The 18540-nt window shown below is 43.0% G+C and overlaps 1 protein-coding gene across 1 annotated transcript; it reads right to left on the bottom strand.

Annotated features, from left to right (window-relative positions):
- Positions 1-254: 254 nt before the first annotated feature.
- Positions 255-18000, bottom strand: LOC115612985 (transmembrane protein 182-like). The gene is made up of 6 exons (XM_030497943.1): positions 17974-18000; positions 15986-16193; positions 13323-13440; positions 11180-11278; positions 8452-8589; positions 255-682 (listed from the first exon to the last, which is right to left on the bottom strand). Exons 2-6 carry the CDS (start codon positions 16136-16138, stop codon positions 453-455), a joined length of 738 nt encoding a protein of 245 aa, XP_030353803.1. The 5' UTR covers positions 16139-16193; positions 17974-18000; the 3' UTR covers positions 255-452.
- Between the last annotated feature and the right edge of the window lie 540 nt (positions 18001-18540).

Genomic DNA, 18540 nt, shown 5'->3' on the forward strand with positions numbered 1-18540 from the left:
AGCTAAAAAAAAAAATCCTTAATTGCTTTTCAGAAATAGACATTATAGCGTACACCATCACAGCCAGATTTGATTACCTTTTACAAGAAACAGGAATGCTGGGAATGCCATAAAACTCCAGCTCTGCTGAGTATGGATGCTCTGCTAACAGCCGGGGGAAGCCACTTTTAACAGCAAAGGCTTTTCCTTGAGCTACAGAGAAAACTGATGCAAAACCCATAGACAGGTCCAAATTTCTCCAAAGTGTGAAAATGCTGAAGCTGGACATTCAGCTGGGTCTGGTTTTGGACTGACAGTGGTTGGATGCTCAGCGCTCCATCACTGCCTCCATGCAAGAGTGAGTGTAGTCATGCATCTATGCTGACAATTATAGCCACAAAAATAATCTAGTCCTGTGTGCTTCATTGCAAAGAGTATCACCAATTTTCTCAAAGACCTTCTCCAAATTTTTCTTACTCCAGGGATTTCATAATGTCTCTGCCGACCAAGTAGAAGATCAGTCCGGAAAGTAAAACCAGGGGCACTCCCCCTGCGGCGAACATGAATGACCACCCGTAATACACATGCACGGGTACATCGTCCATGCACTTCTCACTTCTCTCCAGAAGGATGTACTTCTGAAAATCAGCGGCAAACTCCTTCCATATCACAAAGAGAAATATGAGCAGGAGAAATAAGCCTCCTAGAAAGAGAGACAAAGATGCGTTATTCTCTGTGCATAAAACACAGAAAGAAAATCGAGAAAAGATGGCAACAGATTTCCATTTATTCTTGCAGGTACTCTGTTTTGAAGCTTAATACTGCAGAATTATTATCCATGATGTTGCTCTGCAGGTTCCTGGGAAACCCAAGCCCACTTGCCACAGGAAAGACCCGCACCACCATAACCAGCTCCTGCACAGCTGCCAGCGCACCACCACCTTGTGCTTTAACCACCAGTGCTACTGAGGGCTGTTACAGCTAGATATGGTCATGTAGAAACCATCCTGAACATGGCTGATGAGCACAGCGGGGATCTGTGTGAGGCTAGCTCTGCATTCCTGTTTTAAAGGTGGGTTGTTTTGCCTTTTATATTTTTAACTTGTCTAAGTGAGAAGGAGGCACTGAGACACTTTCTCCTTTTTTGTATGTACCTTTCAAAGCAGTGTCAGATCCAATTTCCACCAGAAATGCAAAGATACATGGATCAGTCCTGCTGGTGTCAAGAGTTATCCAGCATCAAACCTGCTACCGCCGCAAACACATCCTGCACAGACACTGAGCAGCTGCTGCAGCTTGTGGCAGTTCTCCTTTATGTCTTGTGTCACCCTTCCTTAAGCCGAGCTTTGCAATCAAGTATTAGAACACATGACAAGGAGTATTGATGATCTTATTTTGCAGAGAAATAATACATAATAGAGTAGAAAAGGCATATAGCCATGGGATATTAATCTCAGGTAGGCTACAAAACAACAGAATAATAAAGAGAGTAATAATCAGCTTATAAAATGAGGCTAGAAAGTCTTTTTATTGGCAAGTGAAAACTCTTTTGCCCTCCCCTCAAGTCAGACAAGAGGAAGGCTGAGGCCACACTCAAGCCCGAACAGCGAGTGCAAGGTCAGCATCGCACTTAGAGAGGGTCTGCTTGCCTCAGAGCTTCCCAAGCCTGTAGGATGCCTGTAACGCAAATAGCAGATCTCCTGTGAGACCTCATGATCTCAAGTTTCGAGATGCATGCCCATCAAAGGTCAGCGTTTGCAGGAAGAGCTCAGCCACCTCTGAAAAGCATGTGGTGAACAGGCACCTCTCGGACCTGGTGCAGCCCACGGCAGGTTTGGGGGCTTTGGTGCCTTAATGGGAACCTCCTTTCCCCATAATTCAAAGTGACAGTGGTCAGAGGCTACAGGTCTAGCTCCCCCATATGAGGCAGATGATAACAAAAATTAGATGATAACAAAAATATTACTTACTGTGTCATATTAAAGATTATATATTGTGCATTTTAAAGTCAACATATATTAAAACTAAATAGTGACAGTGTGATGACAGTTCTGAAGGGACTTTGGTAATATCTGATCTTGCTACTTCACAGCTAGCAGCTTGCTGTTTTTAAATGGTGCCATATAACATGTAGATATACACACATACACACACATATATGAAAGAAATACATCACAGATTATTATATGTTTATAGTAGAAGTGAACAGTTCAGTTCAAAATTAATTTAGTTGACAAGTTACCACACAGTTCTGTGGATGTGTTGTGGCTTCTGCTGGATTTTGTTTCTCCACTTGCAATTTTTAAATCACAGGTAGCTTGTACTATATTTAATTATTCTTCCCAGAAGCTTATACACTACAAAAATCCAACTCCCATGCTAAGCAAAGGAAGTGAGTAAAGCTTGACATTGATATATCTGCTTAGTGATGGTAGTTACTGAAACCTCAGAGAAAACACGTCAGTGTTTGGCTGTGTTTCTGCTTATAATGGGTATGAGCACATCTGCTACTACAAAGCTCCTTTTCGCATCTTGTAGCCAAAAATGAGACTTATGGGAAGGTATAGAGGGTTCAAAGTCCTCCCTGCGTGTTATAAAGAAGTTGAAGCTACCCATTCTAAGCTGTCATGTCTATTAAACTGCCTCCTATACCCTAAGACTGCAAATTGAATCCTAAGAATCAAAAATTGGTGTCACCATATGAATATACTTTACACCACCACACGCTGATATTTCAAGCCTTCTCCCTTACATGGAAAAGTCCTCATGTTTGCTGGAGAGGCAGCCTAGGAGTTAAATAGCAGCTGTTGTAACATTTGCATGTTCATTGAGATTTCGATACCACTTGAAATTAAACGCACAAATAAATATTTTATCCTTAATATGATAGTTGTACGCTTAAAATACCAATTATTCTACTATAAGAAAACGATTGCGTGTTTAAATAGTCACGTGTCCTTTACAAAAGACAATATATTGATAAGAAGGCAATTAAGTCTTTATTACTGATGTAATTTAAAATTAAATTAATTAGATAGCAACTGAACCTTGAAAAGTGCTCTTTTAAAGATCAATTTCTATTTCATTAACTTATAATACCTACCGTAAGAGACGCAAATAAAACCATAGCCCCGTGGGTCAAAGGCCGCAGGTACTGTAGCGTACTTCTGAATTCTCCTACCTTTCTTTACGTAACCAGGGATTTTGCATTGAATTGTCCCAGGACAATTTAGATGGCCTAAGCCTCATTTATGGAAAAACAATCAGATTAAGACCTACCAGTTCTTAGCAAGAAGGGTGTGGGGAAGCCCCTTGGGTGGGTGGCACCATCCCCAAGCTTGCCAGGAGCTAAGGATGGGGAAACAGAACCTCCCCTCTCCACAGGAGAAGTGCCAGGTCTCAGTATGGAAGGATTTATTATTAAACAGGTACTGGAGGTGATGGCACAGCCATGGCATCTAAATTAAGAACATTTTCACACTCTGGGAAAATGACAAGAAAATGTGAAGTAAGCAGCTTTCTTTCCTGGAATAATTACAGCTGAGTGGTGAGGAGACCCTGGGATTTACACCATCTCCTCAGCAAGAGAAGAAAATCGAAAGGGCAGGTACAGACGAAGAAGGATGGTGGACGTGCAGGAAGGGCAGCTCACTGAAAACTGTTTGTCAAAAAATAAGCATAGTTGGAACAATCACAATTATCCATGCAACTGCCTAAAATTTGTCTCATTTTCAGACATTAGTAGGTTCTTCAAAATGAGAATATCAGGATGTGTCACTCCCATATTACCAAAGTAAGTTTTTGGCATTTTTTATTTAAAATTATATATTATTTTGGGTTTTTCATCTTTTGAATGGGTCTCACTTTACCGTCTTCTTTTGGGGGCTTTTAGTGGAAAGATATTTTCATTTCCTGTCAGCCCAAAAAGGCTTTTTATGTACAGAGACAGATTTCTTCCTGCCTTGGGCATCAAAATGAAAAACTGAAAGAAAAAAAACATAAAATCCAGTTTTCTACCCAAGAAATGAGCCTGGCATTGGCACGCATGCCTGAGACAGAGGTTTGGGGTAAGTGTAAGTGAAGACTGCATCAAGCCAGACCATCCCCGCACTCCTCCTAGCATCCCCGTGGTTTCTACCACTGGAAAATTAGCCAAGTGATCTCTTTCTTTCTCTCCCTTTCCCTCTTTGCCTTTGTTCATTAGGATCGTAAGGAGAAAAATTAACTGCAAAACTCTGTCTCAGTGCTGATGAGGTCAATGGCATCTTCTGGGGAGGGGCTAATTGCAAGAAAAATGAAGTGGGTATTAAATCTTTCTCTTTTGTGCACTCCTAACTGCAGGACAATGAACGCTGGCGCTCCATCTCCCCCTCCTAGGAGGGCTGCACCTTCGTTGTGAGTAAATTGGAATCAGGCTTTTTCTTTCTCTCACTTTATATCCTTGTGACACCTTTATAGCTGCTAATTGTAGGGACAGGTGAGCGAACTCAATCTTTAACTCTTATTCTGGGGAAGCTACTGAACTTTTGTGTAATCTGCTAATTACAAGAAAAATGAACTTTGACTCATTCGCCTTTCTCACTAGTTACCTCTTAAGGATGTTAATAACGAGGAAATGGAGGGGTGACCTTCAGCTGCCCTCCGTAACTGTCAGCCTTTACTGCACATGGGAAGCATGAGATTGCCAAAATGGAGATGCTTTATTTGGGAAGAGGAATCTGAGAGCAAAATTCAGCATTTTAACTCACGAGATTGGCAAAACTGCCTTTTTTTTTAATGCAGTTGGTTCATGCTGAGGAACAGGTTGGTCTGAGTACACACCGTGCTCCCCTCACAGGACCATGACACAGCTCTGAAAGCACAATAGAGGGGTTGTGCTGCGCTTACCTGCTGGAAACAGCCCATGGCCATAGTTAGCCTGTGGCTGCAGGACAGTGTGAGCACACCCATGCATGCCACGCAAGTGCTGGAGAAGCAGCAGCTGGAAGATGTGTAGACTGCATATGGCTCATCATGTATCTGTGCTTTCCAGTGGAAGGCAAGCTGATAACGAGCTCGTCTTTTGGTTGCGTAACATTACTTGTGACACACATCCTTATTGTTTGGTTTGAAAATTCCCCATACACACATGCTCTCCCAACCAGCCTCCTCACCCCTGAGCAAGCCACCAGGTAGAGCTCAGGTCATTTTTTCACTTAAGCCTACAGCTATGCAGCTGGTCCAAACATATTAGGGCAGCACAGCAAGCCCAGTAATTGCTCTAGGTCCGGATGAAGCCTCTGCTCATTTCTAAGATTGATCTCTAAAATGCCCAATGGAAATGAAAACCAAGGAGCACAAGGAGCACAAGAAAAGTTGTCTCAGCAGTTCAGTTTCCAGAAGCTGCAGTGCAGTGTTCACCCAGCCCTCTCAGTGACATTGTAGTGATAATTAATCATATTGTCATCTGACTATTGATACAAGGGGACGATTAGTCACCAGGCAGTATCTGCCTCCCCCTTGCAAGCACTGAAGCTAAGTTTGAGATGGCAAATGTTAGAAGGAAAGCAGCACACTGGCTATTTGCTCATTCAATTCAGGTACTTTTGGGAGTAGCCTGGCAAAGATAACTCCTCAGCTGGGACTGTAGATGTGCAAATGTAAATGTCAGGTGGGCTCTGGCTGTATTTCCTGAGTTGCCCAGCAGAGGAAATCAAGGGGGATGGCTACAGCCCTTTGAAAAGGCTCTCAGGAACACCATCCACCAAGCACTACATTTGTTACAGTAACTGGCAGACAGTCAGACTTGTCCTCTTGAAAGTCCAGTAAATAAAAGCCATCTTGGAAAGGATTCCCAAAGAGAACTAATTGAGCGATATCAATCTTCACCCTGAGGCACTGAATTCCCCTCAGCAACGGAGGAGCACACTCCTCAAGGCTGCTTATCTATAAATACACTTGAGAATGCAATTGCACCAATAATATCTTCAGAGCCTTTTGGTGGCAAATGTTGCAGCATTTTGCAACGATTAACCATGGCTGTGATTTCATGACCTCAGCTACTACCAAAAGGGACAGAGGGAGTTTATGGACAGAATGAAGTTGCATAGAAAGGACGATCTGAAAGGCTGGGCCATCTTGCAGCTGTGGTTCCCCATCTCACCACCCGACTGCCAGACCACATTCCCACTCTACAGATTTTCAGCATTTTCACACTTCCTCAAGGAGAGATCATTTCTTCAAGGGAGGTTAATTAACACTGACCCACAGGCCATGATTAGAAGACAAGACGTGCTTTCTCCTGCATCATCTTTCCACATCCCACTATCAGAAGGAAAGGACGGTGAAGCTGTGTTAAAGCTATTGTTTCTAGTATTTAATGCAATTATGCAAAATATTTTTAGAAGGGATAGCAAGAAAATGAGCATGGAGGGTTGCATCCCAAATCCATCAGGAAGCCAGTGCCAAGCAGGATCCAGAGGTCTGGGTTCAGAATATCTCACTACCTATCCCCCCAACCTCTAAAAAAAAAAAGACCAGCTGAAACTCTAAGCAAACTTTGCTGAAATAATATTGCATTCTCCTAGCTATCATTTAGATTGAAAATATAGCAGGAAGTCTCTTCCAGCTGAACTCGTTCCTCCTAATGACAGTTAATAACAATGATTGCTGTTCAGATTGAAGCTGCATTAATACAAACTTCAATTTAAACAGCAGCATCTTTGTCTAACGCCAAGAGGTTTATGTGATGCATAATCAGCTCTTCTAAAAAGTGTCACATTCTATGCCCCAGCCTTTTAATCAAGAGGTAGTCACATAAAGCGCAAAAATAATGAAAAAAAAAGAAAGAAAAAAAGGAGTACAGTAATTCGATATTATTCAACATCTTTTCCTGTGGGATATTTTACTTATCTGGCCAGTGTCAGAAGGTGACTGATCTCAGTTTTTCCATTTGGCCCTGAAGCTGAGTGTTTTGAAGAGGTAGGGCTTTAAATGAGGTAGGTAGAGTGTCACATCTGAGAGGATTCAAGCATTCGGCCCTAGTCTCAGAAGAAGAAATTACTTCAGCACACACACGTCAAGTGGCTAACACTTGGCATTGGTACCTGATGGAGATCTGATAAGAAAATGTCTTGCATTCTCAAACAAAATCAATGTGTATAAAACCATGTGGAATTTCCCCTTAGAAAGATTAAGCCAAACCAAGCATGTCTTAGACTATACAAGAAAGAGATAAACAAATACCCATAAGCTTGCTGCCCTCACTTCAATACTGAAGACCTGGAGGCAAATGGAAAATTGGACAAAATGAGAAGTGAATTAGCAGAGGCAGGTAGAGCCAAATTGATTTAGCACCTTCCATATTATTTAGACAAATAGATAGATGTCATCTAGCTTCATTTTGATGGTCAGCTCAGCTGACATCACATGGTTAATGATTAGTACATCTGAAGGAGATAGAAATTAGGAAAGGAACTATAAAATGGGAACTAAATGGAGGAGTGGAAGAGTAAAAGGTAATAATAATAGCAGAGCATGGTGAGATCGGAAGGAACTTAGATGGAGTTTCTCCAGGGTCAATGTTAGGACCTTTCTTGACAAATATTTTCATGAAAGCCTTCAGCCCCAAAAAACTTGGGCACGCCCAGAGCCCAAATTGGGAGCAAAGACACTGGCTCGTGTTTGATTCATGACATGTATGAAGAAGCAGAACCTGGCACAGGATTGTAATTAAGCAGTGGTTTTTCAGAGAAAGGCCTTACTTCAGTATGAAGTTCTTCCCTTGTCATGGTTCAGTTGAGCTCCAGCCTTTAGCTGCTTGAGTCACAAAAAAGATTTTTTTCTAAGTTTGTTACTGTTATAAATCAAGTATTTCTACCAGTTAAGCCAGTTATTCCTTCTCAAATACAGAAAAGGAAAAAAGCCAAGTGATAATTCAGTGGAAGCAATTGTAACGGCAGTGGGAATAATGAATAAACGCCTAATTTTAATTCATTTTCCTGCTGTTCCATGGCTTTATCTTTTCAGGTTTTCTTAAGCCAGCCCTCCCATTTTGAACTGTCAGGTTGATCTTTCATTGCTCAGTGGGTTTCCAGCTCTACCAGATGTTAACAGCAGAGACAGGAGAGGCCTAAATGCAAAGACTGACTTAGGGGAACAGAGCGTGGCTGATTGTTGCCCAGGGTTGACACAGCAATGGACTTCACTAAAATAAAAGACTCTGCTCCTCTATGTTGCATAGGAAAAGAAAAAAACCCAGCCTCCCTAGGACCATGGACTATCTTGCTAAAGCTTGACTGAGCACAGAGGTTTAATTCCAGTGTGGGAAGAGGGAAATCATTTACTACAAGTCAGTGCAGTTCCCATCAGAGCCCCCATCTCTCCCAGCAGTGCCTCATCCCCGGCTGCCTCCCCTTCCCCTGTGTGCACGAAGCAAAGCACGGACACATTCCTGCCCCAGCCGTATCCCATTACTGCAGCTTGGCAGCTTACCCGAGAAGAGGAGGAATCCGCCTCCAATTTTGTAGGACCGAGGGCTGACAAAGGGCACGCCGCACACCAACAGCAGCCCTCCCACCAGCCCAGTGGCGACAGCCAGCACGATGAATGCCGTCCAGAAGCCTCTGTACACTGTGCAGTCAAAAAGAGCAAAGTCAGGGGAAAGGAGAGGAAAAGCAGTTCACTTCAGTGCGTGCTTAACTCCGTAATGCTGCTCGTGTTAGGAAGAGCTGGAGCTCCTGCTTTGCTAACTCCTGGCTGCTGCATGGGTGCAATGTGCCCAGAACCTGTGCAAGTTCAGGTTGAATGTCATGCTCTACATAATGGGATTGGAATGAGTTCAGGGAATTGGAAGGGTTTGCCAGGGAAGCACACCACAAAAGGAGGTGAGAGTAAAGGACACTGTGCTTAGCTGTGTCTGTGGGGGATAGAAAAACTTGGCAAGAAAGGAAAGAAAATAGGAAAATTTGGAGAGATAGAATCAGACCACATCTTTTTCCATTTTAATTAACACTTACAGAAGGTGCCAGGTTCCTGGTTTAAAATACAGTTTTTGTAAGCAGGACTGCAGGGAAAACAGGAGCTCATGATTTCCCCTGTTAATGGCCTTGCTTGACTCCAAGTAAGAGAACAGAGCAAAAGAACAGCTGCCTCTTCATCCACTGAATTGGGAGGGTTGCTGTAGATTCACATCCTCATGCCAGCCAGAGCCGAGCAAGCTCAAAGAGTCCATCACATCCTATGGAATGGGAGATAGCCCACTAATTTCAGTCTCCCAATAGCCAAGTCTCTTCCAGTCACTGCCATAAAACTTGGCCAAAGGTGGTAGTCTTCAGGCAGAGGCCCTGTGAAACCCTGCTCCTCATTCCCCTGATTTATCTGATCCCTTTGAACCACTGCATCTCACTCTGGCTGTTGTTTTTCAAAAGCAGTAGTTAGAGAGACTTAAGCTGAGCACAAGCAAGTGGGTAATGCTGAAATGATTCACACTTGAAAGAAAAATGATACAGAGAAGATGCGTTTTACTCATTTGAAACCATTTTGTCAGGAGAGCCACTTAGGGAGAGATAAGTATCTTGAACTCTCCAAAACCACAGAATTCATTTTCATGTTTAACCTCCCATCACCCGTTTCTCTCAGGGAGCCTAAGAGGATGCAGATAAGGCAGAATTATCTCTGGAGCAGGTAATAGCTGGAGGACCCCTCTTCTTGGGCAGCCTCCTGTTTTGTCATCATTTGCATACGAGGAAGGACCGGTTTGAAATAAAATGAATGTTAACAATGGAAGTGTCTGCTCTCTGCAGGTGTCCAAATGCTTTGCAGCAGGGTTGGTGCAGCAAAGAAGCCCAATGCTCCCACTGCCCTAAATGTGGGTACTGAGATATACTTGTCTCCCTGAGATCTCCAGGCAGATCCTGAGAGCACCTGGGGATGCAGCCCCAATGCAGAATCCCTCCCTCCCAGCACCTTCCTGGGACCTGTCCCAACTGGCATTTCTGAGAGGCAGCTGAAGAGGGTTTCATAGCGAGGGCTGACAGGCAGAGACAGATGCCTCCAGGGCCCTTTATTTAGTACGGAAAAAATAGCGTGTTTATCAGCAGGATCATTCAGAAACTAGACATCATGCTTGTCTCTCCCAAGCAGAAAAATCCCAGTGCTTAACCCGCATATTTGCTGCACACCGCCTGCAATGGGCTCCTCCTTCCAACTGTCGACAGGTCCCTCGTATCCATTTTACACCACGGCATGTTCTTCGAGGCAGGAATCCTGCACAGCACAGCAAAATAAACTAGCTGCTCTCCCTCACATCCTCCTCTTGACAAATGGAGGTTTTTTTGAAAAATTAATTTCTCATAAAAAAAAAAAACATAAAAATAAAAAAGGTACTGCTAAAGGCTAAGGAAAAGGTCAAGATGTTTGTTTGTGCAGTATGCCTGCCCTGGATCCCCGGAGGCAACACAGAGTGATGCACACTATTTAAAGAAATCAATTCATTTCAAAAAAGATCATTGAATTAATTCTAGCTGCTGCCACCAATTTAGCAAATTAAAATTCCTAACAGCAGCTGATTCATTAAAGAACTCTGAAAATATAGAGAAACATAAATAAAAAGGGAACCAGTTGAAAGGAGAGCTCTCTAACTGTGTCATATTCGGTGTATTAAAAATAAGCCAGTCACTTACGTGGATCTTCTAACAATTTGGTCTTTAACTGATTTTCCAGTGTTTGTTTACTTTGTTGTGCAGCAAATCAACACCAAAGCTCTCCCAGGAAGCCAGACTCTGGAAACGAGTCAGCATTGAGCTGCCACAAGCCTGCAGCCCAGGAGAAATTTTCTTGCTTGCCCACAGAGTCTGGATTTGGCCTAGGGGCTGAAGCCCTTTGCCTCCAGCTCTTCTCCCAAGTGAGAAGGTGGGAGAGAGGATTTAGTATCCTCCATTGCTCATAGGAGTAGGTGATGAGCACCCAGCGGGAAGGTGCACTGCTCATGGCTGGGCATAGCTGGCTTTGGAGGAGAGAAGACATGGAAGAACATCTCAATGTGCTCACAGCTTGGGTCAGTCAACTAAGCAAGGCCATTTCGTAAAGGAGCTTTACAGAAGTGTTGGTCATACTTGGCCCCATGTGTTTACAATGGGAAAAATGTAACACTGAAACACACCATAAATCTCTACCTGACCACTTGGGCAGGGAGCTGCTGGGAACGGGGAAACGAGCCCACCTGCAGTTGTGTCATAGGAAGGATGAGGGAAAGGTCCGAGAGCAATGGGCATGGGGAAGAGGTAGCCGTGGGTGCAGAGCTTGGGATGTGCTTGGCTGGCTGAAAAAGAACATAAAAAAATAAAATAAAATTAAAAAATCCCTGTTTGCTTTTATTTCTCTGCAAAATCACAGTTACAGTATTCAGATGGCAATGCATTATTCTGCAAACACCTACAAAACCCTCACTGAAATCAGAAGGCTGGGGAGTAAAGAAGGATAGTAAATCCTGGTTAGAAAGAAAAAAGAAAAATGAGAATTATGAGAGAGGAGAGATATAACAGGATCTGAGACTGCTCCCCGTACATCTTCTCATCTTCATAACCTGAGGTGGACATAAATCATGAAAGATCGAGCAACTGAAATCAGCGTAAATATTCCCTTTGCTGTTTTCCTTCAGAAAATGTGTCAGACTGTTTGGAAGGGGCAAAGGTATTTGGGTACCAGAACAAGATGCCTTACAAGACATCCAGTTTGTGAAAGGAAAGCACAATTAGAATGGAAGTGCCTCATCAATATTAATACCACTGAGGCTTATCATGATTAAGGGTAGTAGAATGAATGTTAAATGAATTAATTAATGGTTGGCCACTCATTTAAATATGTTCCCCAGCTCAAAGGAACACTTTATAATAGGTGGACATTAGTTCATGCTAAATTGACTATGCAATACCTATTGAATTAATTATTACATCCGTGAGAGCAGCAAATTAATTTGCCGTGATCAATCCTATTATCATAACTACCTAAAGAAGTAATACAAATTTGCCAGTTATCGAAAGAGCCATTTTACTTTCAGGTAACGTTATATTATATTGTGTATTTCCATCTAATGTAATTAGATCACAAACTCCCTCTCTCAAGCCTGTCCTTTTTTATCAAAAATTTCGGTGTGAAAATCCTCACATTGTTCAGCTGAACAGTGGCAGTATCTGTTCCTGCATGATTTTACAGGAAGCACAGGTCAGGGACTGGGGGACAGCAAAGTCATCTGAAATTTCAATCACTGCAGAGTACATTTATTGTGTACTGCATTGAATCTGCATTATTTGAGGCCAAATGCCTTACAAGGAGATCACACTGCTCCACAGGCACGTAAATATCTTTGACTGGACCTAAGCACCAGTGAGCATGTGGTCAAGGCTTTTGCAGTATTTAAAAACTTTGCAGAACTTATTTAAAATCTCTTTTTTTAATGCCTAATATATCTCTAGGGTTGTGGCATCCCAGCGAAAGGCTGTCCTCTAATTACCCATTGTGAGCTGGTTGCTGGCTCAGCCACCAGCAAGGCTGGTGCCAGGCATGTTGTGCAGTCATCTCACTCCTTTGCCCTTTCTGGTTGGAGCACCTGGTTCACTGGGCCAAGACCCCACACTTCAGTGCATGTGGGCCACCAGTCAGCGCCAACTGGTGTCTCAGAACAGGTTTCACCTTCTCCTTCAATTTTGTTTGAAGATTGAATGAGCTTTCAGAAAAAAACCCAACACTATTTTGCATCCGTTTCTGTTTATTCACATGTGTAATTTCAATGACGTTCAAAAGCAAAACAGGCAAGATCTTAAAGATCTTATGTGCTTAGGAGCACAAATACAAGTGGTTACAGCTCTCCATGGTTTACCGCTGCCCACTGCTAGAGGTCCTGAGCACCCAGAGAGACCATAGGCATACACATCCAGCCTTCCCCATGCTGAAACCAGTGGTAGGTGGGAACGCTTAGCACCCCAATGGCTGAAAATGCCGACACCCTGTGGCCAGGGAAGGCATGGGCTCAAATTTAACAGACCTTGGCTGAACACAGACATCAAGAGGTATGGGGTTCGAGGGAAGAGTTGTCCTTGCTGGTGGCAGCCACCACTCCATAAAACTTTGTAGGTGACATATTAAATGTCATCAAGAGGTTCCTACATTTCTGTGAACTCTAAGAGCAAAATGCAAGTCAAAAAAAGAGCACAAAAAGGATAAGCCAAGTTTTCTTTTGATAGAGAGGTGGTGAGAAAGAAAATAAAGACAACTGTCTCCTCATCCCTGGGATCCCTTCTTGTGCTTGTTTGCAATTCAAACTGCGAACCAATGCTGTGGATATGGTGCGGTGGCATCATACTTACTGTACCAGAAGGTCCAGATGGTCTCTGGGTGACCCTTGCCAAAAAACCAACACCGCCAGAAGAAGCCCTCGTGATGGAAAGTGAGGATCTCCTTCCTGACTTCTGTCAGCGTTTCAGCCTGTGGAGGAATGAAAGCCCAAGCTAATACAGGGATGATCTTAGTGGAAAGGTGGAAAGCGCGTGGGTTTGCTTACAGCTGTTGCTTTGATTTTCTGTTGGGGTTTTCATTTGTTGCTTGAGTTGGTTTTGGAGGGATTGGGGAACACAGAGGCAGCTGCTGTCCTTGACTTTCTGGCATCTCACAGCTACAAAATGTTCTCATAACAAATCATCCTGCAGATCCAAACCTGTTTCTTCTTTCTCTAATATCTTTAAAACACTGATTGACAGAGCTGGACAGGTATGTCAGGGAGCAGAGCATTCTGGGTGTATTCTACTTAAACACTTACTTTCCTTAAGTAAATGTTATTGCTGTTGTTACCAGTAGGAAGCAGGTTGATTGCCAGGTAAGCAATTTTGGGTGCGACCCAGCGCAACAGTTCTGATGCCCTTGCTGCTCTGCAGGATTCATGTAAGGTCTGGCTTGACCCCAGAAGACAGCCCAACTCTAAAACTTCCAGTGAGCCTCTTCCAATCACCAGTTCAAAGGTTTCCTTATTTCTCTCTCTCTGCTGAGCCCAGTAGAAGTTATGCTAAACTTACATAAGACACAAATGACTCTGCCCAGACTAGTCTTCTCAAAGACTATGATAGGGATGTTGACAATTTCTCCTTTTTTGTGAGTCTACTTCAACCCTCAGACCAGACCTGCAAGCAAAAGGTTTAGGTCTTCCTAGAAGGAAGGTTATTGCAAAGTTGAGTCATGGACTATTTACCAAAAAACCTTATTAAAACTATAGCCAAAATAAATTTTATCTTTATCACATGCAGATTATTAAAGGAGACATGACTGCTACAAAATTACCTTTTGTGGAGGATAGAGAAGCTCCATACAGGATTGGACCTTGTGAATTAGAGAAAGGAGACAGGACTCAACAATAAGGTGCTAGAAGATACTTCCCTTGCCTCAAGGTTTTTATGCATCAACTTCTGACCACTTCCAGAGCTCTGAATGGATTCTTCTTTTACTTTCAGGATAAAATACTAACTATGTTAATGGTACCATACAGCCTTCAAACTTCATCAACCAGATGCTGCTGACTTAGTGTATCTACAGCACATTTAATCATTGTTTGGCAGATACTCAAGACCATCCTTATCTGTAAGGGACAGGATTTGCCAGTTTAAGAAAGGGCAGAGAAGGTAAAAACACAGCCCAGTGTACACGACCAGTAATAGAAACGGTGTCTGAAATAGAAATAAAATATCTCAGAGAATAGAGTAAGAACAGTTCCTATTTCTGCCTGGTTCTTTTGAAGTCGCTCTGCCTTAGTGGCAGGCACACTAACACTTGGCCAAGAGCGTATCTTAAATGTTTGAGATGCTTAGTCATGTCGTGCAGTGCAATGTTGCTAGTCAATCCACTTTAGACGTCAACAGCACAAATGAAAGTCTGAAACAATTAACACTGTCATTTCCCAAGTGCACAAAAACTGAGTGACACTCCTCTGTCCGTGACACCCTGCCATCTCTGGGGCTTTACTGTGCTGCTTTAAACTGTAAAGACAGGCAGTTTTTCTATTACAAGTTTGTGGGGGGTTTTTTAATAGAGAAAGTCATTTAGAAGCATGACTCAAGCAGTGTCCTACATTTGTTTATCGAATTCTGAAATAAAAGAAAATATTTCTTGCTGGCATCATGATGCTTACCCGGTGTGACTCACCACACCAGAAGAAAATCAAACCTAATTGGATTGAACTTTGAAGTAACAAAAAGTCTGCACACAACAAGGATCATCCTGTCATTTTGTAATTGAAACCACACATTGATCAGCACAAAAACATTTTTGAAGAGTGGGTGGCTCAAAGAACTAATCTGGTGGTTGTTTTATTGAAGAGTTAGACTGCAAGTGCAGCTAAAATCAAACTTCTGAAAGGATCTATAAACCAGCGATACCAACAGTTAGCACTAAAATACCATATTGCCCTTAGAAAATTATAATTCCTGCTAACTGAAATCCTGTATATATCTTAATTTTAAGATATATAGGCTTCTTCTTGTTAGATGGGCAGGAATTTGTCTGCTGTGTTCTGCATCTGATGTTTGCTTTTGTTTTCTGTCTGTGCTGTAGTCACATCACTTCAGATGTAAATGATTGCCAAGCCCTACACTTTAAAACAAGACCTGCTTTTAAATGACGAAACTACAGATGAAGAAATCTTTTAATGGCAAATGTTAGCAGATATCTTTTGTGTTTAGAGGCAAATACTGTCAACAAGTAAAGCTCTTATATTTTTCCTTTCATTCCCTAATGTTTGTATCTGCCAGATTACAGAGGTGCTGTCTTAAATGTTTCCTAGACATACTGTACTTCAGTCAAGGTGCTAGATACTATGGAAAAGCTGGTTTGGATTTTAAAGTTAGCTCAAGCTGACATTTTACATTAACAGGTCACTTTCAACAAACATAAATATTATCACAGGTTTAAAACTTTCAAAATCTAACATTTTAAATTATCTAAATAGGTCAATTCTTCTAAAGTAACACAAGATTTCTGAGTTTACCTCCTCGGTCTGCAGAGTGCTGTTCCCATGCTCGAAGACACCACAGGTCTCCGTAGCCAGAAGCCAATAATCTGTACCAAAAGCGATGAGAAAGAGCAAGACACCGGTGCCGCCGAGGATTCCGGCTGCGAGGGCAGCTACTCCAACCTTCATGGGGTAGGCAGCAGAATGGGAAAGAAGAAGAAAAATGCCAAAGCCTCCACGGTTGCTGGAAGACAGGGACGAGAGAAGTGCTATTTATAGACAAGGAGAATAATCTTCTCCTGGCTGGTGTGAGTTTCAGTGGGTGGTGGGAACAGAACTAATAAAAGCAGATGACCTGGTGTAACCAAACAGCTGTGGCATTAAGGAACATGACAAATAGCTATTGAGACAGAGCAGGAAGACTTCCAAATAAACACATGGCTGTTCGTTTCAGAGGAGTGGTGCAGAGAGCCCTCAGCCTTGCCTGGTCAGGCAGTGTCTGTAGGTCATAAGTGGTTAGGCTGCAGAACTGCACAGGACTCTGGAGAGCTTTTAAAACCCCGTCTGTGCATGAGATTAGCAGAAAGGCTGTGCTTGGCTTTGGCAGATCTGGACTTGAAGATCTTTACCATGTCATGCAGTCCACAGTTTCTGCAGCCATTGCTGTAAGGTACCTTTAGCTGTGTCCTTGCAAGTGCAGTATAGAAGTCTGGACATCCATCTCTTTCAGCTCCTGCTTCCTCCGAGAAAATGCTAATGCAACTTTCACACAAAGGAACCCCAGAGCTCCAAGCAACAACATTAAAACATTGGTGAGATCTTAAGTATGATGGTGTTCTCAGAAGTCATGCAATCAACCCATGCAAACACATTTTAATCAGGCAGGTCCACACTAGACAAGGAGCATTAAAATCAGGTGCACATACCAACATACCTAGAGTGTCTCGCTATGCAGCTGTAGAAAGTTGTTCTCTCTCCTGCAGACTATATAGCATCCATTCCCCTCCCATCACCCAAGCCTGGTGTGGAAGAAGTGTCTCACGGAGATGGGGACATTCCAGCAGGAATTTCATTGCCATTTGATTCTTAATGTTTTGTCAGGATCACTGCCAGGAATTGGATGCCAGACTAGGAAAATTATAATTTCTGTAGGACAATAACTATATTCCTGTAACATGCCAGGAGGTTGGGGGAGGAAATTTAAATTACAGTGAAAATTCTAGTTCTGATTTTCTAACCTTAGCCTAAGTCATGACCTGTTCTAAAAAGCAGGACAGATGAAGATGTTGACTTCCTATGGGATTTTGTGTTGCCAAATTAATTTCCAAATCAATTTAATAGTTCAAGATAACTGTGAACATATGGGTATCTTGGAGAAACTGCACACTGGTTAGGGAAACTGGAGAGGATTGGGTAAAATTTTGACTACACTTCTAGCCAACTGTTGAGGCATATGGACTGATGAACGCGCTCGCTCTTCCTCAGTAAGTGCAATAGACCTTAAGTTACAATAATTTCTTCTATCCTCTGCATTGTTCTTTCTTAAATATTGCAGGTATAGCCTTTAAATTATACATTAAACCTCTCTGCCTCACTGTCGCAGTGGCAGAGCTGCTCTTTGTTTAACCTGACCACGAGCACATGAGGCATCCCATATGATCCAGGAAAGAGGCCCCTGCCCAGAGGAGTTCTCACATTGTCAGGTAGAGAAAGGAAAGGTGGGACAGGTTTCAGACTTACTGCCATGGAGAGCCAAAACTCAGCCCCAGTCCACACAGCCCCATTAGTTGGAGCTAGAGCAGGACTGCAAGAGGCAAGAGTGCAAGGAGGGCAGAAGATGTTGCATCTGGCATGGTGGGACAGATGGTGAGTGAGCAAGGCAAGAGGGAGCCACAGGACAGGGTCATCAGGTTGTGTCAAAGGGTAAGTTTACATCTTCGTCAGTCATTAAAATGAAATCATGCCTTCTGATGTAAGTATAACAAGGTTGAAGTCCCCAAAGCAGAGCTGAACACGGCTCTCACCAGGTGGAGACATCATTTGTGTTGCCTTCAAACAGGGAGCAGCAGATGTGCATCTGATGGGAAAGCCATAGTACAAGGCCATTTTCAGTGAAGTGAAAATACATATCACTTCTCCAGCCTGCTTAACCATCCTTTTTCTTCCAAGCAAACTATTTAGTCAGCTAAGGGAGAGGAGAAATCATTCTAACATAATACAGCCTCCCACCGAAAACCCTTGGCATGTCCGTGGGGGAGCAGTGAGCAGCACTGCTCCTGCATACTCTCGTCGTGCTGCCACCCAGGAAATGAGCCCTCCTCAGCCTTGTAATTCTGCATGAATAAACACTCACTGTCGCTCTTGGCCACTCACCCTCCCTCCTGCTTTTAGATGCTGCTTTTAGATGCCATCTCCACTGGAAGCAATCCCTGCTACTGTGATGGGTTTGCACACAGGTGCTCATGGCCAACCCTCCCTACACCTTCACTCCTCCCATCCCAACATATATTAACCCTCTCCTACACATCCCTGGGCAGCCCAGCATATCCACTCTTTTTCCATAGTTTTGAACTGCAATAACATACCTGTCT

This window comes from Strigops habroptila, chromosome 9 (assembly GCF_004027225.2).
Source record: "Strigops habroptila isolate Jane chromosome 9, bStrHab1.2.pri, whole genome shotgun sequence".
Classification (NCBI taxonomy): Eukaryota; Metazoa; Chordata; class Aves; order Psittaciformes; family Psittacidae; genus Strigops; species Strigops habroptila.

What these genes read in the sequence shown, in the direction of transcription:
- LOC115612985 (XM_030497943.1), bottom strand. Translation starts at nt 16,138, where the DNA reads ATGAAGGTTGGAGTAGCTGCCCTCGCAGCCGGAATCCTCGGCGGCACC. An exon ending in TTCCTATGACACAACTGCAG is followed by an intron (nt 8,590 to 11,179) that starts GTGGGCTCGTTT and finishes TTGACTGCACAG; the next exon opens with TGTACAGAGGCTTCTGGACG. An exon ending in CGGATTCCTCCTCTTCTCGG is followed by an intron (nt 683 to 8,451) that starts GTAAGCTGCCAA and finishes CTCTCTTTCTAG; the next exon opens with GAGGCTTATTTCTCCTGCTC.